This window comes from Mytilus californianus, unplaced genomic scaffold (assembly GCF_021869535.1).
Source record: "Mytilus californianus isolate M0D057914Y unplaced genomic scaffold, xbMytCali1.0.p SCAF_19, whole genome shotgun sequence".
Taxonomy (NCBI): Eukaryota; Metazoa; Mollusca; class Bivalvia; order Mytilida; family Mytilidae; genus Mytilus; species Mytilus californianus.
The window spans coordinates 3,943,808-3,961,977 of record NW_026262667.1 but is presented as its reverse complement, the minus strand read 5'-3'; the positions used below and the strand labels follow the sequence as shown (position 1 = coordinate 3,961,977).

The window sequence follows — 18,170 nt, the reverse complement described above, 5'->3', positions numbered from 1 at the left end:
ACATACCGACAGACAGTATCACCAACAACAAAATTACCATACCATATACTGACATACTAATTAAAAGCAAAGCAAACACCGCGTCTAACCACGAACAAACATACCGACAAACAGTAACTCCAACAAAAAAATTACCATACCATATACTGACATACTAATTAAAAGCAAAGCAAACACCGCGTCTAACCACGAACAAACATACCGACAAACAGTATCACCAACAACAAAATTACCATACCATATACTGACATTCTAATTAAAAGCAAAGCAAACACCGCGTCTAACCACGAACAAACATATCGACAAATTCGATGCAGCAAAGACAGTTACAAATTTTCTTTTTTCTGTCAATCTATACAAGACCAGTGGCGGATCCTGGGGGGGTTCCGGGGGTTGGACTCCCCCCCTATTTTCCGGACGATCAATGCATTTGAATGGGGACATATAGTTGGAACCGCCCCTTTATCCTGGGTTGAGACCCCCCCCCCACACCATCTTTTAAAAATGGCTGGATCCGCCCCTACAAGACTGCAATAAATTACATGAAACTATAGCCTGCAGCACCACTACTGAGTGCTTCAAGGAGAAACTCACCAGACAAATTCTCCTTGACACTTACAAATACCTACATGCATAATCTATCTTAATATACAAAAAATTATGAAATCAAAATTGAAAAAATATTGCTTACACATATAAAAATTGAAAAATTATTATGAAATTAGAAAAATAAATTTGTAATTATTAACAATACTGTTAAACAAGGCATGGAACAGAAAGTAATCATCAACCAGATGATGTTTTAATAAAAAAAAAAGTATAATCTATTTGCGGAAATATTGCAGTGTCTGGCCGTTATTTTTTTTCAATTTCGGATAGAAGGGAGATAATCCCCGGGAATTTCAATATTAGTGAAATGAAAACATTGGATTTGGATAAAACAAAGTGTTCCTTCTTATTCAGTTCTAATCAAATAGCAATCCATGTTTATGAAAATGAAACTAAAAAGGTAGAATAGATTAGAAATACACACTAATAACTTGAAAACAACTACGATCAGTGTAAGGTAAATGGTATAACAAAAACAAACCCTCAAGATCAGGCTGAAGCACTAAACAATCAGTTAAACTCAGCATTTACCACACCTAACCTTTAAAATTATCACAAATTTGTGAACAAATTAGTTGGTTTACAGACAACTGCTATGAAAAGTTAGGGTCGGAGGAGGTAAAAAAAATGAAAAATAAAATAGCAGTCTTTTTAGATTTTTTTTGTTTACACATACATTTGTAACTGTCCAGAAAAATTAGAGTCGGAGGATATTTAAAAAAAAAAATGGTGTACATTACTAAGGGAAATTTGATCAGAAGAAATAGTTTTAATGTAGCTCTTATCTTGATATCCTTTGCATTTGAATATGCACGTTTGACCCAGAAGCTTATTTGAGGACAATATACTTGACCAACACTTTCTTTGATTTCCGACCTTGAAAATCAAGTGTTCATGATCCTATCATGCTGATGAGGAAATTGCAATATACCAAAGTTTGGCGAAACATATATTTTGAAGACAGGAAATTTGTTGGTCCCACTGTGAACTAGAAAATAAATAGTGGTTTAACTACAATTTTAAAAGCAAAGAAAGCCATACTTTGACCTTTCATTGTTAACTTGAAATACATTGGGACTTGGAAGGAGAGTTGTCTCATAATTTAGCACTCATACCACATCTATTCGTAGAATACATGTAGAATCTTTTAAGGACTCATGTGTAAGGAAATTTAATCTTTTTTAAGCCCATCCAAATTCGTACTTGTTCTTAGAACCAAACTCATAACAATCCTGCATTTTATGGGTCACTATTGGTTGACGAATAATTCAAATTTTAAATAGTTAATACTTGAAGAAGTCAAAATTTATCATTAGAACAGGTATCAAATTTCCTCCCGTAATGCCAATCCACTCATATTAAGAAACAATAAAAATTTGTAATAAAAATAATTATTCAATTTATCACTAGAACTGGTACATAACATCTGCCCAATGATGATCAAGTTGTATTTTAAAGTTATTAACTGTCTTTACAGACACAACATTTTCAGGTAAACTGTTCCAATCGTTTATAATTTGTTGGGGGAAAATGTCTTCTTATTTATATTCATTTTCGTAAAAACAATCATACAATATAAATCTGAGAGTGTCCATAAGGATGTAAGGGCATGAAGAGGGAAAATCAAAGGTTGAGAACAATGTTTTATTCTTGGCAAAAAGTAAAATAACAAAAATACCGAAATCTGAGGTAAATTCAAAACGGAAAGTCCCTAATTAAACCGAAATTGAGACATTTTCAGCAGCCATATTATCCAAAGTGGCATCGCCATTTGTTTGCGTTGGTTTGCATTTAATGAAATTCTTTTCATTACGTTTGCCATCATAGTTTATGTTTAGCTGAAAGTAATTGAAGCCGTCAGACACTATGGTTCTCGTGTGTCTAATGGGGATATACAGTGTAGGGGAGTGAAACACACGTTTATGTAATTCATTTGCGTCATTTCGAAGCTTTTTGAAATGCGTCGTTCACGACAAACGCTTTTTTGACACACAACAAATAAACAAATATTTTTGGAACTCCTCAGACCTTTTTATTTACAGCTCTCGAAAAATAAGGTCGGCGAAATAAAAACAAAACGAAATCAAAATTTTAATTTTATTTCACTTTTAGACAAAATCGGGTAGCACTACTGTAACAACAGCCCATGAAAAGGCCGTGAAATGTCTGTGAAATATCACAGGGCCGTGAAAACCCCGTGAAAATACCCCGTGACTTTTGTAAAAAAAAATATTTCTAAAGGCCGTGAAAAATATTTGATGTTAGAAAAAGACCGTGAAATTTCAATATCCCGTGAAAAGGCCGTGATAATTTGTCCTTTCATGCTTAATAAAAAATATCACGGTCTTTTCACTGGTTGTTGAAACCAGTGAAAAGGCCGTGATATTTTTTCATGTCAATTTTTTCAATTCCTATCCTAATTCAGATTTAAAACATCCCATGTGATTATTGTAATATGGTCTAATTATTTCCACTCACATTTTTCTAAATATCCTATAAACTTTTCATTATAAATATATGTCTGTTTAAATATTATTATATGCAATACTACTGTAGATCACTGTACAGGACTGACTTTTCAATGGAACCATTCATTGTTATAATTAATGACTTTGTGCCAATAAATATTTTGTATTTAAAGAAAAGTATTTTTCTTCTCATCTGTACATTATTATAAACAATGTAAACATTAATTTTAATTGGAACCGAAACATGGAAAAACGAGAACTTCCCGGAATATCAGACCGTATCCGGATTCGTGTTTCTTTTAGAGTAATTGTAACATTTCCGCAATCTTGGCCTAGGTAGGAAATTTGAAAGACGCCGAAGGTCGAGTAATATTTACTTTATAGATGCAAGACGAGTGACAGCAAGTTTGAGGTAAGTTAAGTTATTAATATTTTATTCTTTTATGCATCATATCACCAAAATGTTGATGACGTTTGTGAGCATTTCCATTGAACTGATTTTCACTGAATTTGCAGAAACCGCGCAAACATGCATGTGATATATTCACTTATATTTGAGTCTGTTGCACATGATTCCTTTAATCATTTTGGTTAATGTTTTCTAAGACTTACCGGATCCTTTAAATACGATTACGGTTTTGTTTTGTTTATGTATTTGGGGAAAAAAGGTGGGGGGGGGGGGGGGGGGGGGGGTCCTTTTTCCCCACACTGCCACTGGCCACATAAAAAAAATGACATTTATGTACAGTACACTACGTAGACATAGATATGATAATTGGAAATGATTATAATAGCAATAAGTATCTCTGAAATGGAGTTCACTCTGATAATCAGAGGCGTAACCCCCTTTGATTGTGTCGGGATCTATTTAAGTGTTTTCTGACTTGGCCGTCGGGACACAGAGTTCAAAAGGGATTAATCAGAGGCGTAGCAGGGAAAGTATTTAATATTTGTACGGCAAAATGTCCTTTCTAGAAGGGTTTGTGCCATATCATAAGAATAATTGGTATGGCAATGAGGTGTTTAAAAAATAATTGGTATGGCGAATGTGCCTGCAGTAAAAGTTGCTACGCCCCTGGCCCCCTGTAAAATAAATAGCTGTGACTCATTACGGCCACTTAGTCTAGACAAGTTTGACTTTAGCCATACATATTATTACTTCAAAGAAACATTTAAATTTAATAGTCTGTCTTAAAAGTGTCTTTAGTCTTTAAAAAAATCTAAAAAAAATAATATAAGTTGACAATACAGAACTTCGTTAACTAATGATGCCATATATATTGGATAGGGGCAGATTTTCTGGAAAATGGTATGAAAATATGGGAAAACCTATGCATGTTTCCAAGTGGCTGTTCTGTTTCAGTGATGTTTTTTAGTATTTTTCATACCATTTTCACCTCCAGTATGAAAATCTGCCCCCTATTCAATATGGGGTCATTAACCGTGAAGTCGTGTATTGCATGGAGTATTGTAGCTGTTTTAAGTACATGTATGTACATTAATGCCAAAAATTAATTTGAATATATAAATAGTTTTTTTATATACATAATGTACATGTATAATATATGTAATGTTTCTTTATTTATTCTAGGAATGAAGAGCAAAAGGATATAGCAGTCTTTATATAAAATAGTTCAGGAATCCAGTTGGAAAGAAGAGTTTTTCAGTTAAAAGTATTTCCTGGAAATTAACAGGAACTTCTATAAATGTTTTTTTCTGGAATAGTTATTCAAAAGGGCAGTGAAGCGAAGGATTACATTAGACAAATATTGCTGAAGTGGTAAAATAAGACCCAAGAGATGTACAAAATTTCTACAATACATGTTACAGCTGACTTTAGCTACTTAATCACATTGACATTTGTGTGCTTTTTTGTTTTCTTTACATACATGTAATTACTACAGTTCTATTAAAATTAATATTTTTATTCTTTGTCACAATTATTACTAAAAAAAATACAGCAGTTTAATATGGTTTTTCATAGTCTCACTTGCATTGTACTTAAATAAGTTGTCTGTAGATGTTTACACTAGGTTTTCAGGCATTTCACTGCACTTGATTGAAACGGCATTTAATTTTTTTGTTAAATTATGGCCTGAAAAATACATTTAACCATTTACAGGAGTTTTCACAATCAGTGAATGGCTGTTTATCACAGTAGTACATGTACATTTCATGGTCTTTTCACAATGGGCACATAATTTATCACGACTTTTTCACGGTGTACATTTTTGTTTTTCACAGGGTTTCTACGGTCTCTTTACCCAAGTTTTCACAGCCTTTTCACGACAAAAAAAAGGCATATACTGTACTATATCTACATTTCACGGTCTTTTTACAATGGGCACATAATGCATTGTCACGACATTTTCACGGTGTATATTTTTTTTTCACAGGGTTTCTACGGTCTTTTCACCCAAGTTTTCAGGTGGCACCTCTTCACGGCCTTTTCACAAACTTTTCACGACAGTCATTCCACGGTATTGTCACGGATAAGTTTCACGGCCCACAGTTAATTAACCGTGACAAACACTGTAAAAATCACCAGCATTTTTACGGATATTTTCACGGCCAATCTACGGGGCATTGTTCCAGTAGTGTAGGCGGATCCGTAAACCAACTTATAAAAAATAAAAGGCCTAAAATCATAAAAAATCAACAACACACAAATTTGAAATGAAGCAAATGAATATCACCCCAGAAGGAACATCTAAATTACTAAAAAAAACTTAAACCCATCAAAAGCAATTGGTCCAGACAAAATATCACCTCATTTTCTAAAATAAGCACTTCATGAAATCTCACCTACAATATCTGACTTGTTTAATTCATCAGTAAATACAGGCACAGTACCAAACAACTGGAGAGAGGACATGGTTACACCAGTATTCAAAAAAGGAGCAAAATGTAAACCTGAAAATTATTGGCCCATCTCCCTAACCTGTATTCTTAGTAAATCATTAGAACACATAATTGTATCATCTATAATGAAACATCTAGATAATTATGATTTACTATACCCACTGCAGCATGGGTTCAGATCAAAAGTTAGCTGTGAAACACAACTAACATTCATACAACAAATACTTGATTATATGGCAAATGGTAAACAAACTGACGTAGTTGTTATGGACTTCTCAAAAGTGTTCGATAAAGTGGACCACCAAAGACTTATTTTAAAACTAAAACACATCGGAATAAACAATAAAACATCAGACTGGATAGAGGCATGGTTATCTCACAGATCTCAAAAAGTGGTAGTTGACAGTCACACATTAAATAGCTGTACTGTCAGGCGTTCCTCAAGGCTCTGTTCTCGGTCCGTGACTTTTCTTAATTAACATAAATGACATGCCAGGCAACCTCAAAAGTAATGTTTGCCTCTTTGCAGATGACATCATTGTGTATTTTAATAACAATACCATCACTTACTGACTGCCACACCCTTCAATCAGACTTACATAAATTGGAACAATGGGAGCAATAATGGCTAATGTCATTTAACCCAGACAAATGTGAAATCATCCACATACGTGTAACAAGAAAGCATAAACCAATCATCATGATCATCTTTAAATACACACTACATGATCATATTTTACCATCACTAACGACATGGAATTCACATATAAATAACATCACAAATAAGGCAAATGCATCACTGAGATTTATTAAAAGAAATGTAAAAACCAACAGCATAAAAACAAAAGAACTTGCTTACAAAACATATGTCAGACCAAAAATAGAATATTGTAGTGTTGTCTGGGACCCCTGGCAGAAATAACAAATACATAAAATTGAAATGATCTAGAGAAGAGCTGCCAGGTATACACTTAATCAATACAGCTACCAAAGCAGTGTTATAGCCCTGCTTGAACATCTATGCTGGCCGACACTACAAAAAAGAAGAAATCTCGCATCAGTCACCATGCTATACAAAATTCAACACATTAGTATCCATCTCAAATAAACATGATAATCAATACTTAATACCATCAAAAGAACATAAATTTATACAGCCATTCTTTCCCACAAATTACCATTTATATTCATTTTTTCCCAGAACAATAAGGTTGTGGAATTCCCTACAATACCAAGTAGCCTGTAGCCCAGACTTAGAAGCATTTATGTCTGGTGCAAAATCACATATATATTGCTAGATCAAAATCATGTTTTTATCTATATACATGTACAAAAAAAAATCAATTAGAAAAAAGTTTTTGGAAATTATTGTAAATATATTAGATTTTATTTTTTTCCCCTATGTGCCTTCTTGTAATCGTCAACATATTGAAGTTAAGAAGTATTATGTAGATGTAGATGTTTCACCACTGAAGTTTACTCTGACTACTATAATTTTTGGCAACATCAAAACTATTATGTCGTGTTAACAGCATTCATTACAGCTTACAATTCATATTTTTATGCGTTTTGGGCTCAGAAACTATACTTTTCAGTTGTGGAAGTTATTTTGAATGTTTTATAAGATGACTCTTAAAACATGTAAAAGCATTACAGATAATTCCACGGCAATCAATGTCATGTGTGTTATAATGATGTATAAAATAACAAAATTGAAATATATTGTTTTAAATCTTTATGTACAGGTATTCAACTTGTCCGCATCTCATAATTCATTCAAATTGACTTTCACAACTTGAGGGTTTAAGGATTATATGTAACATAAAATATTGTCCCCATGAAATATTATCCGTCTGACAAAATTTCATATAAGATAGTGTCCGCGGACACTATTTCATAATGAAATAGTACCTTCCCTTCATGAGACAAAATTTCATGACAATATGCCTATGAAATATTGATTCAATACACACAAATATAACCTCCCCTTGACCAGGACAAAATTTCATAGTATTCATCCGTGAAATATTGTCCATATACAGACAAAATTTCACAATGTAAATTTGTCCTTCTCTGGACATTTTTTCATAGATGAGGACAATATTTTGCTTTACATAAATACCCTTGTGTTGATTCAATGTTAAACATATGGAAATTTTATAGAAAATCCACAGCCTTTTCCCTTGTACTCATATATTTGACAATTCAGTGCTTGATCATGTTGATAGATAGAGGATTATTGCATGCAGTGCTAGCAATGATTTCCTTAAAACAAGTTTATAAATTAAGATATAGGTTAAAACAAATATGAATATGGACCAATTCAAGTACACCTTCCCGGGTGCACTTGACTTTGGTGACTCAGCAGTAGGTTTTTTTGAATGTAAAGGTTGTTTAGGACTTTTTGTAAACAATGAACGCTAGCACATCATGGACAAACAAGTGAGTCATCTATGTTTAAAATTTTATAACGAAAATCTCTTTATTAAAGTCTGTGGTTTTTCTACAAAAATCTTGGTTTTATTTGCCACAAAATCCCCATTTTTTATCAAATGCAATAAAACAATAAATAATACTGCTTTGCATGGAGTTTCCCTTTGGGATATTGTACAAAATGGGCCATCTCTATTATTCATTATCTTTGGTGTTTTGACACAAATGTCAGTTCTGCCAACTTTTAATAATGCAAATGCGTTAGATTTGGCCAAAATCATAAAGATCAAAGAAAAAAAACAATAGATCAAAGGAAAATATCGCCAAATAAGCATGAAAATGTGTGAGTCTCACGCTAAACGCTAAATGCGTGATACTTGGCAGCCCTGAAATGTTTGAAACTATTGCAGTTTGTCAAACATTATAACTGAAACTCCACATGCTTTGGTCAATAAGTTACACTCTGATTGACAGTAGGTGGTCTTAAAATCAGATGTATATACTAAGATTCAGCAATACACAACAGTGGTACAATGTATGTTAAGTTTTAACCAATAAGCATGTACTCTGCTGACTTACCGGGATGATTTGTAATTATCATGATTATATATACAACTAATTGCTTTCGCCTATCTTTTTTCTGGGACCAAAAGTCATGATAGTCAAGTCATCAATAGTCCCAGGTGTTATAAAAATAAAACGAAATGTTTTTTTCATTATTTAAAAAGAAACCTTCGTGACTTAAGTTTTCGTTGCTTATAAATGACTGTAAAGGGAAACAACCGAGTTTACAACGAGGATCTTAGTAATAGATAGGACATTTCATGAACCTACAAGGCTTATTTCTGATTATTGTTTCATTCATTAATTTCAAATTAAAAGGAAATATAGGGTCAGTTCATATTATTTTTTTAAAGGCTGAGGTACTGTATATGATTAAGGTCCAGCTCAAAATATATAAATTTATATTAATAAAGATAAATATGACAACATATTCCAATTTTCAATGTCCTGCTAGTCCCAAAGTAGCTGTCAGTGGTAAGATTTATCTTTTATATTCTTCAATTAGATTGATTGATTGATGGTTGCTTATTAATGTTCAGTGGAAAATATTTCATGCATATTCAGGACGATAACAAATTTACAATTGATACAATAGATAGGCTTGGCAAGTTATGCCTACTAGGATGAAGGGTGAGAAATTTTGCCTGACAACAGGCCACCTATGGATCACTAGGATATTTGTTGCAAGAGTTCTTTAATTTATAGAGAACGTCACATGGCTTTGTCCCTGCACAAGGCATCATGTTTAATGTCCCCATACTGACTGGATGTTTTAACTGGACATACATGTATTTTACTGAAGGCGGTAAATGATTTAAACCTAATGAACTGTTTTTTTACTTTCAGGCCATCATAAGGGCTTGTGGTTATATTAAAGATTACAGTGTAACAAATGATACATTAGCTGACTGGATATTGTATTGTTTGACCGCAGACGGTCAACTGTTCAGGGTCAACAGACAACAAATTTGTAGTCAGCAGCAAATGTAAGTCATTTCACATCAATGAATCCATTTAGATGTCAGATTTTTAACTCTGAAAACAGGGTGATATATACCCACAAGAAATTTGTTTGGTGTAGGTTTGCAATAAAACCAACATTGCATGATTCTTTTTTTATCTGAATTATATAAAAAAATTGTCAAGCTTACTTCAGAGATTAAATTTGTATGATTAATGACTAATGAGGATAAATATGTTAAAAACTTATATTAAATGTGATAATTGAACTAATAGAAAATCAGGATTCAGTACTAAATCAAACCCACATGCATCTGAAATACATTCTGTATGAGAATGATGGAGTTGTCTCTATTTATCCAAATCTAGCTGGATATCCTCAATATAAAAAAAATACATTAATGTTGACCTTTCTATTTTAAGTTTAAGATAAGTTTATTTTTCGCTCACATAGCCCACAGGGCCAAGTGAGTTTATCTCATCACTTGGCATCCGTCGTCGTCTGTTTACTTTTACAAAAATCTTCTTCTCTGAAACTTCTGGGCCAAATTTAACCAAACTTGGCAACAATCATCACTGGGGTATCCAGTTTAAAAAATGTGTTCGATGACCCTGCCTGCCAACCAAGATGGCCGACATAGCTATAAATAGAAATGCAAGTTTTGTCTATAATTTTTAAAACCATAATAAATAGAGAAATCCTGAAAAGTGCAAAAATGTTCAGAATGTTGAGCTCTACCAATTGTCTATATATGTTAAAACTGTTGGACGACTTCTTCTAGGAGTTATTGCCCTTAATTGACAAATTTTACCATTTTTTTTCATTTTTGCATACTATCTTGAAAATTATAATTAGATAAATCGACACTTTAAATCACAAAAATGATCAGCATGTCAAGATCGATTAACAAGTCAAAATTTGCTGATATAGTATTAAGTAGACTGTCACTCTTTATAGGAGTGATTGGCCTTAAATGATTTGTTTTACCCTCTTTTGTGTTTTGAGCAAAAACTAAAGAAGATAGAGAGATTAAACAGAATAAATGATTAGCAATACAAGATCAACAAAACAGGTATTTTTGTCATGAATTCTATTCTCATCAACAGTGTTGGAGAGTGTCCTTTGTTGAATATGCACTTGACCAATGTGAGCGACACATGCTTTTTAGAGCCTCTAGTTTATACAATCAACATAATTATTACTATAATGAAGTATTATTGTCATATTATTTTATTGTTTAGTTTGTTTATTATGTTATAAATCTGCCCTTCAGAGGGCACCTTGATTGGTAAATAAGATTATCTGTTTATTATGTTATAAATCTGCCCTTCAGAGGGCACCTTGATTGGTAAATAAGATTATCTGTATCTGTATCTATGCTGAGGTTTTAATAGAAAATTGAATGATGATACATTGATAGTTGTAAAATTTCATTCTATTTGTTTGCTTTGTTTTAATTTGGTGAAATACTCACAAAGAAAGAATAGCAATGCCTTTTTTTCTATTTAGTTGCTGTGGTAACTATTTTATTATTACAACCCTTACACTACAACCCCTACACATTCCTTATTCCTAAATGATCTTGATTTGCCTTTTTCTCTTATAGTTTTCTCAATGATTCTGAATGGCTTGTTAAATAAAATTGTACAGGTATTACTGTATTGTTGAGAATGTTCTCTAGGAAAACAGGTAAATGAATATAAATTATGCCAGTGACAACAACAGTTTGCATGGTGACAAATCACTCAGCTACAAAATTTATGGGAGCATATTATTTTACCCCTATATGTCCATCTGTCCAACATAGGGTCCGGCTAACTCCAGTTTTCCAGAAAACACTTTTACACTATGTACTACATACTAAACATACTAAAGGTGTGCAAATTGTCATGATTTTTATTTTTTTTAAATTTTCAACAAATGTCGGGTTGTTGAACTTTATCATAATTTATTGTAATATAAGTGATGCAGTGTACATGGTTTGTCCAGCTACATGTAACTCCATCAACAAGCTAGAACTTGTATATCATATAAGACGATAGTACATATACATGTCTAGCTACATGTAACTCTATCAACAGTTCTCAAGCTAGAACTTGTATATCATGTAGGACGATAGTATATATACATGTCTAGCTACATGTAACTCCATCAACAGTTCTCAAGCTAGAACTTGTATATCATGTAGGACGATAGTACATATACATGTCTAGCTACATGTAACTCCATCAACAGTTCTCAAGCTAGAACTTGTATATCATGTAGGACAATAGTACATATACATGTCCAGCTACATGTAACTCCATCAACAGTTCTCAAGCTAGAACTTGTATATGATGTAGGACGATAGTACATATACATGTCTGCCTACATGTAACTCCATCAACAGTTCTCAAGCTAGAACTTGTATATCATGTAGGACGATAGAACATATACATGTCCAGCTAACTCCATCAAAAGTTCTCAAGCTAGAACTTGTATATCATGTAGGACGATAGTACATATACATGTTCAGCTACATGTAACTCCATCAACAGTTCTCAAGCTAGAACTTGTATATGATGTAGGACGATAGTACATATACATGTCTGGCTACATGTAACTCCATCAACAGTTCTCAAGCTAGAACTTGTATATCATGTAGGACGATAGTACATATACATGTCCAGCTAACTTCATCAACAGTTCTCAAGCTAGAACTTGTATATCATGTAGGACGATAGTACATATACATGTCCAGCTACATGTAGCTCCATCAACAGTTCTCAAGCTAGAACTTGTATATCATGTAGGACGATAGTACATATACATGATATACTAAAGGTGTGCATATTTTAGGATTTTGATTGTTAAGATTTTCCAAAATGATAAGTTGTTGAAATTAATCATTTTTATGCCCTACCTACGATAGTAGAGTGGCATTATGTTTTCTGGTCTGTGAGTCCTTTCATCCGTCCGTTCGTCTGTCCGCTTCAGGTTAAAGTTTTTGGTCAAGGTAGTTTTTGGTGAAGTTGAAGTCAGAACAACTTGAAACTTAGTACACATGTTCCTTATGTTAGGATCTTTCTAACTTTAATGCCAAATGAGAGTTCTATTCCCAATTTTACGGTCCACTGAACATAGAAAATGATAGTGCAAGTGGGTCATACGTGTACTATGGGCACCTTCTTGTTTAGTAATATTTGGCATACAGAATGCATGGTTTGTCCAGCTATCTCATATAGGGTTTTCAAGCTAGAACTTTTATATTATGTAGGGTGTTAGCATATATATATACTAAAGCATGTAACGGTGCGATTGAAGTCAGGATTTCTATTTTCTTAAAATTTTTAAAAATTACATGTTGTGGAACTTTGTCATTTTTGGTGAAATTAGACATTCTGTGTTTTCAAGTTTATTTATTAGCTACATTGTATGATCATGATGGTCATGGTGGTTTTTACTTACATTCAAAAGCTCAAACACATCAAATGAATGGAAAACAACTGTCTTATTCCTGATTTGGTACAGGCATTTCCTTTTGTAGAAAATGGTGGATTAAACCTGGGTTTTTTGGGGTTTTTTTTATGCCCCACCTAGGGGCATTATGTTTTTTGGTCTGTACGTCCAATCATCTGTTCGCCTGTCCGTTTGTCCATTCGTTTGTCCATCCATTCGTCCGTCCCGCTTCAGGTTAAAGTTTTTAGTCAATCAACTTAAACTTAGTACACATGTTCCCTATGATATGATCTTTCTAATTTTAATGCCAAATTAGAGTTTTGACCCCAATTTCACGGTCCACTGAACATAGAAAATGATAGTGCGAGTGGTGCATCCATGTACTATGGACACATTCTTGTTAGTACATAACATACACAGTAAAAATATGGATCATTAATTGTATAAAATTAATAAAATACTTCAGAATTTATGAAACCTTTAATTATACCCCACGCAACGAGTTGCGGAGGGTATAATGTTTTTGACCCGTCAGTCCGTCCGTCCGTCTGTCCGTCTGTCTGTCCGTCAGTCCTGTTTCTTGTCATCGCAACTTCTCTCAAACCACACAACAGAATTTCACGAAACCTTTTTAGATAATAAGGACATACTATGTAATTGTGCATATCGACAGGAAATTACGATTAATTTTTTTTCCAGGAGTTACGCCCCTTTGAACTTATTTGCCCAATACTCTACTGCAACAGTTTGTCATCGCAAATCCTCTGAAACCACACAACTGAATTTCATGAAACCTTTTCAGATAATAAGGAGATACTACGTAGATGTGCATATCGACAGGAAATTACGATTCAATTTTTTTTCCCAGGAGTTATGCCCCTTTGAACTTATTTGCCCAATATACTACTGCAACCTTTTGTCATCGCAACTCCTCTCAAACCACACAACAGAATTTCACGAAACCTTTTTAGATAATAAGGACATACTATGTAGTTGTGCATATCGACAGGAAATTACAATTCAATTCTTTTTCTAGGAGTTACGCCCCTTTGAACTTATTTACTTTAATGTACTACTGCAACAGTTTGTCTTCGCAACTCCTCAAACCACACAACAGAATTTCATGAAACCTTTTCAGATAATAAGGACATACTACGTAGATGTGCATATTGACAGGAAATTATGATTGAATTTTTTTTCCTTTTTTTTTTCTTACACTTATTTTATTTCTCCAATGACAATGTGGGGACGTGGGGTATGTGAGCGCGCTCACTAAGGTTCTTTCATTCAAACAGACTAAAAAAAACTTCCTGTGAATTTTAAGACTTGAATAAGTTTGTTTGTGACCGCTGCCAATAGAAGCTGCAGTAAGCTTCTATTAGCATAGCTGAGTCTTTTATATCAAGAAAAAGGGTAACAAACTACTCCTCTGAAACCAGTTGATGAATTTTTAACAAACTTGAGTTGAAAGATCTGAAGGGTATAATGGCACAGAATTGTTAAATATTTGTAAATCATATAAATGGAGAAAATCTGACAGAGTCAAAATGTTAAAATCTACATCAATTTTTGTTTGTACATTATTGTACTTACTTTCTCTTTCTATCAAGATTATCAGATGTTTCCTTAGTTTCAGGAGTAATTACTTTTTAATGATGACTTATCATACCCCCTTTTTAGGAGTGTATATTACATGCAACTTGTCCATCTGTCTATTCAATCATACTATTCTCAGGATCTACTGAACAGAATTTATCTTTTTATCAGCAGCTTGATAGTGATGAGTTTAAATATGTGCAACTTTCAGATACGTCAGACACCAAAATGTACTTCCTGTTCACAAATACTTTTAATTTTTTCAATATGTTGAATGAACTTAAAATTTTCTGTCACTTATTTCTCTAGTATTACAAGATAGAGGAATGTCTTCATATTAACAATGATTAAGTCAGTAGCTTGGTAGTGATGACATGTAGTATTTGATCTCTTTTCCAATCTGTCTGACACCTTATACCAGTTTTTAGTGGGGTATGACTTGTAGTATTTGATCTCTTTTCCGATCTGTCTGACGTCTTATACCAGTTTTTAGTGGGGTATGACTTGTAGTATTTGATCTCTTTTCCAATCTGTCTGACACCTTATACCAGTTTTTAGTGGGGTATGACATGTAGTATTTGATCTCTTTTCCAATCTGTCTGACACCTTATACCAGTTTTTAGTGGGGTATGACTTGTAGTATTTGATCTCTTTTCCAATCTGTCTGACACCTTATACCAGTTTTTAGTGGGATATGAATTGTAGTATTTGATCCCTTTTCCAATCTGTCTGACACCTTATACCAGTTTTTAGTGGGTTATGACTTGTAGTATTTGATCTCTTTTCCAATCTGTCTGACACCTTATACCATATAGTGGGTTATTTTCGCGGGGTGTTCATTTTCGCTTATTTTGGCGGATAAACGAAAATCGCGAAAATAAATTCCGCGAAAATTTATGCATACGTTTGGTAGTTTCGAAGTTAACATGGTTAAAGGATTTTGTATACGATCTATTTTTCCGTTGGCAGGTCAATAACGGTATATATTAGTTTTAACAAGATAAATGCTAAAGGGCATTGTACATAAATGTATTTTATAAAATGACTGTCAGGTGTGTATACCCTTATTAATAAGTGTCAATTAGAATAAGAGTGTAAGGTACTCTTATCAGGTAATTACCCCACATTAATTAGTGTCAAACTATATAAGAGTTGTAAACACTCATGATAATTTTGTTACCTAATTAGTAAGTATATCAAAGGTCCGGTCAAATCTAATCAATCGTAAAATTTACAAGACGTTTGAATACTTGTAACGAATAATAATTTTAGTTAGCGGTATTCTAATGATTAACGGTATATATCAGAAACTAATCAATAAATAAGAGGTAATTTCTGTAAAAAAATAATTAATTAATCATAACAATAGACACTTGTTTTTCAAGTTTTACAACTTTTTAACTGCAACAATTTCACTATCCACCAAAATATTTAATTGGGATTTAAGAATCCACCAAAATAAAAACCGTCAAAATTTTTCGTAAACTTTGTTGCCCCCAAATCGCGAAATTTTACACCCGCGAAAATAACCCGCTATACGGTACCAGTTTTTAGTGGGTTATGACTTGTAGTATTTGATCTCTTTTCCAATCTGTCTGACACCTTATACCAGTTTTTGGTGGGGTTAATTTTGATCAGTCTTTAGTTTTCTACGAAGTGTTTAGTGGATGTGCTTGTCTTTTCTTTAGTTTTCTATGAAGTGTTTAGTGGATGTGCTTGTCTTTTCTTGAGTTTTCTATGAAGTGTTTAGTTAATGTGCTTGTCTTTTTGTCCTTTTTTGATTTTTGTTTTGACTTGTGTCAGTTTTCCTTCGATTTATGAGTTTTGAATGTTCGGTACATATATCTCCCGTCTCTTTTTTCTTCTGCCCCCGATGTGGTGGAGGGGGCCTTAAGTGTTACCCTTGTCAGTCTGTAAGTCCCAAAATTAGTTTCCGTTCTGTTACTTTAGTTTGCCTCAACCAAATGTTATGAAACTTATTTACAATGCTTATTTACCACAAAACACAGATCAAGTTCGAATTTGGGTTGCATCACTTTTACTGTTCATGAGTTATGGTCCTTTATAACATTATATCTTTTGCAAGTGGGGGCATCATCTGTGTCCCATGGACACGTACTCCATTTATTCTGCTTTCATGTTTCCTGCTTTGAAACATTGAATACCAAGTAGGGGTGTAAACTGTAAACAGCAAAAATGATTTACATCTACCAAATGATATCTAAAAACTTGTTTATGAAATAGACCTTGCGATCTGTACCACTGTACTGAATCTGATACTCAGCAGGTTAAGTGTTTATGGCAATAGTATGAAAACATAGTAATTGTTACTGCCTTTTTTTTAGCCTGATAAAATTGAATGAAATAATGATACATTTTCTTATGTTGGTTAATTCTACTTTGAAAGTTGCAGAAATATCATGTATTCATGCATGAATAATTACCCTCATGCATTTATTATGTTTATAACTACATTGTACATATTTTCAGAAGTCTTTCAGAAGAAGAAGGGGACATTTTCCAAGATTTGCTTACAACAAATGACATTGAACTTTCTGTAGCAACAGAACAAGTATATGTTTTGACATCAGCTGATTTAGTACTCAACTTTGGCCAAGATAATATCACATCCATTTGTGTCTATGGTAACAATTTGTTGACAGTTTGTCATCATCAAGGCTATAATGAACTGAATCTACTTTCTATTAATTTACATTCTGGTCAATATATATTTCTTGACATGTCGGCCATACTGTGTGCAGGCAGGCATTTTTTTAAATTGATATTCTTATGACGATTGTGGCCATGTTTGGTTAAATTTGACCCAGTAGTTTCAGAGAAATTTTTTGTAAAAGTCAGAAGTTGACAGAAAACAGATGTCAAGTGATGAGAAAAGCTAACGCTGCCCTTGCAAATGAGGCAACTTTCAACTAGAGTCAAAATGAAGTGGTAGTAAACAATTATAGGCCACTGTACAGCCTTCGACAATGAGAATAAGAATGCACAGCTTGTTATGACCGAAAAAGGTAGAACCCTCAACAGTTGGGACAAGTATGGTCACAACATTAATGCTTGATACAGCTCTGAATTTGGATTTCGATTAAATATTAGTCACAACATAGGTTTCTGACACAGAAGGAATGTGGTTGAATCAGAAGAACTCATTTTTTTTTTAAATTTAACATTTACCTATTATGGTCCAATATCCAAAATCTTAATACATGATTTGGTTTAGAATA

The 18,170-nt window shown here is 33.3% G+C and overlaps 1 protein-coding gene and 1 long non-coding RNA gene across 2 annotated transcripts; both read left to right on the top strand.

The window, feature by feature from the left end:
- The first annotated feature begins 890 nt into the window (after positions 1–890).
- On the top strand, positions 891–17,725 carry LOC127726992 (uncharacterized). The gene is made up of 3 exons (XM_052234363.1): positions 891–1,009; positions 9,783–9,922; positions 17,422–17,725. Exons 1-3 carry the CDS (start codon positions 917–919, stop codon positions 17,723–17,725), a joined length of 537 nt encoding a protein of 178 aa, XP_052090323.1. The 5' UTR covers positions 891–916.
- Positions 3,406–5,004, top strand: LOC127727091 (uncharacterized). The gene is made up of 2 exons (XR_007993776.1): positions 3,406–3,489; positions 4,669–5,004. It is a non-coding gene; the product is annotated as an uncharacterized LOC127727091 (long non-coding RNA).
- Positions 17,726–18,170: the final 445 nt, after the last annotated feature.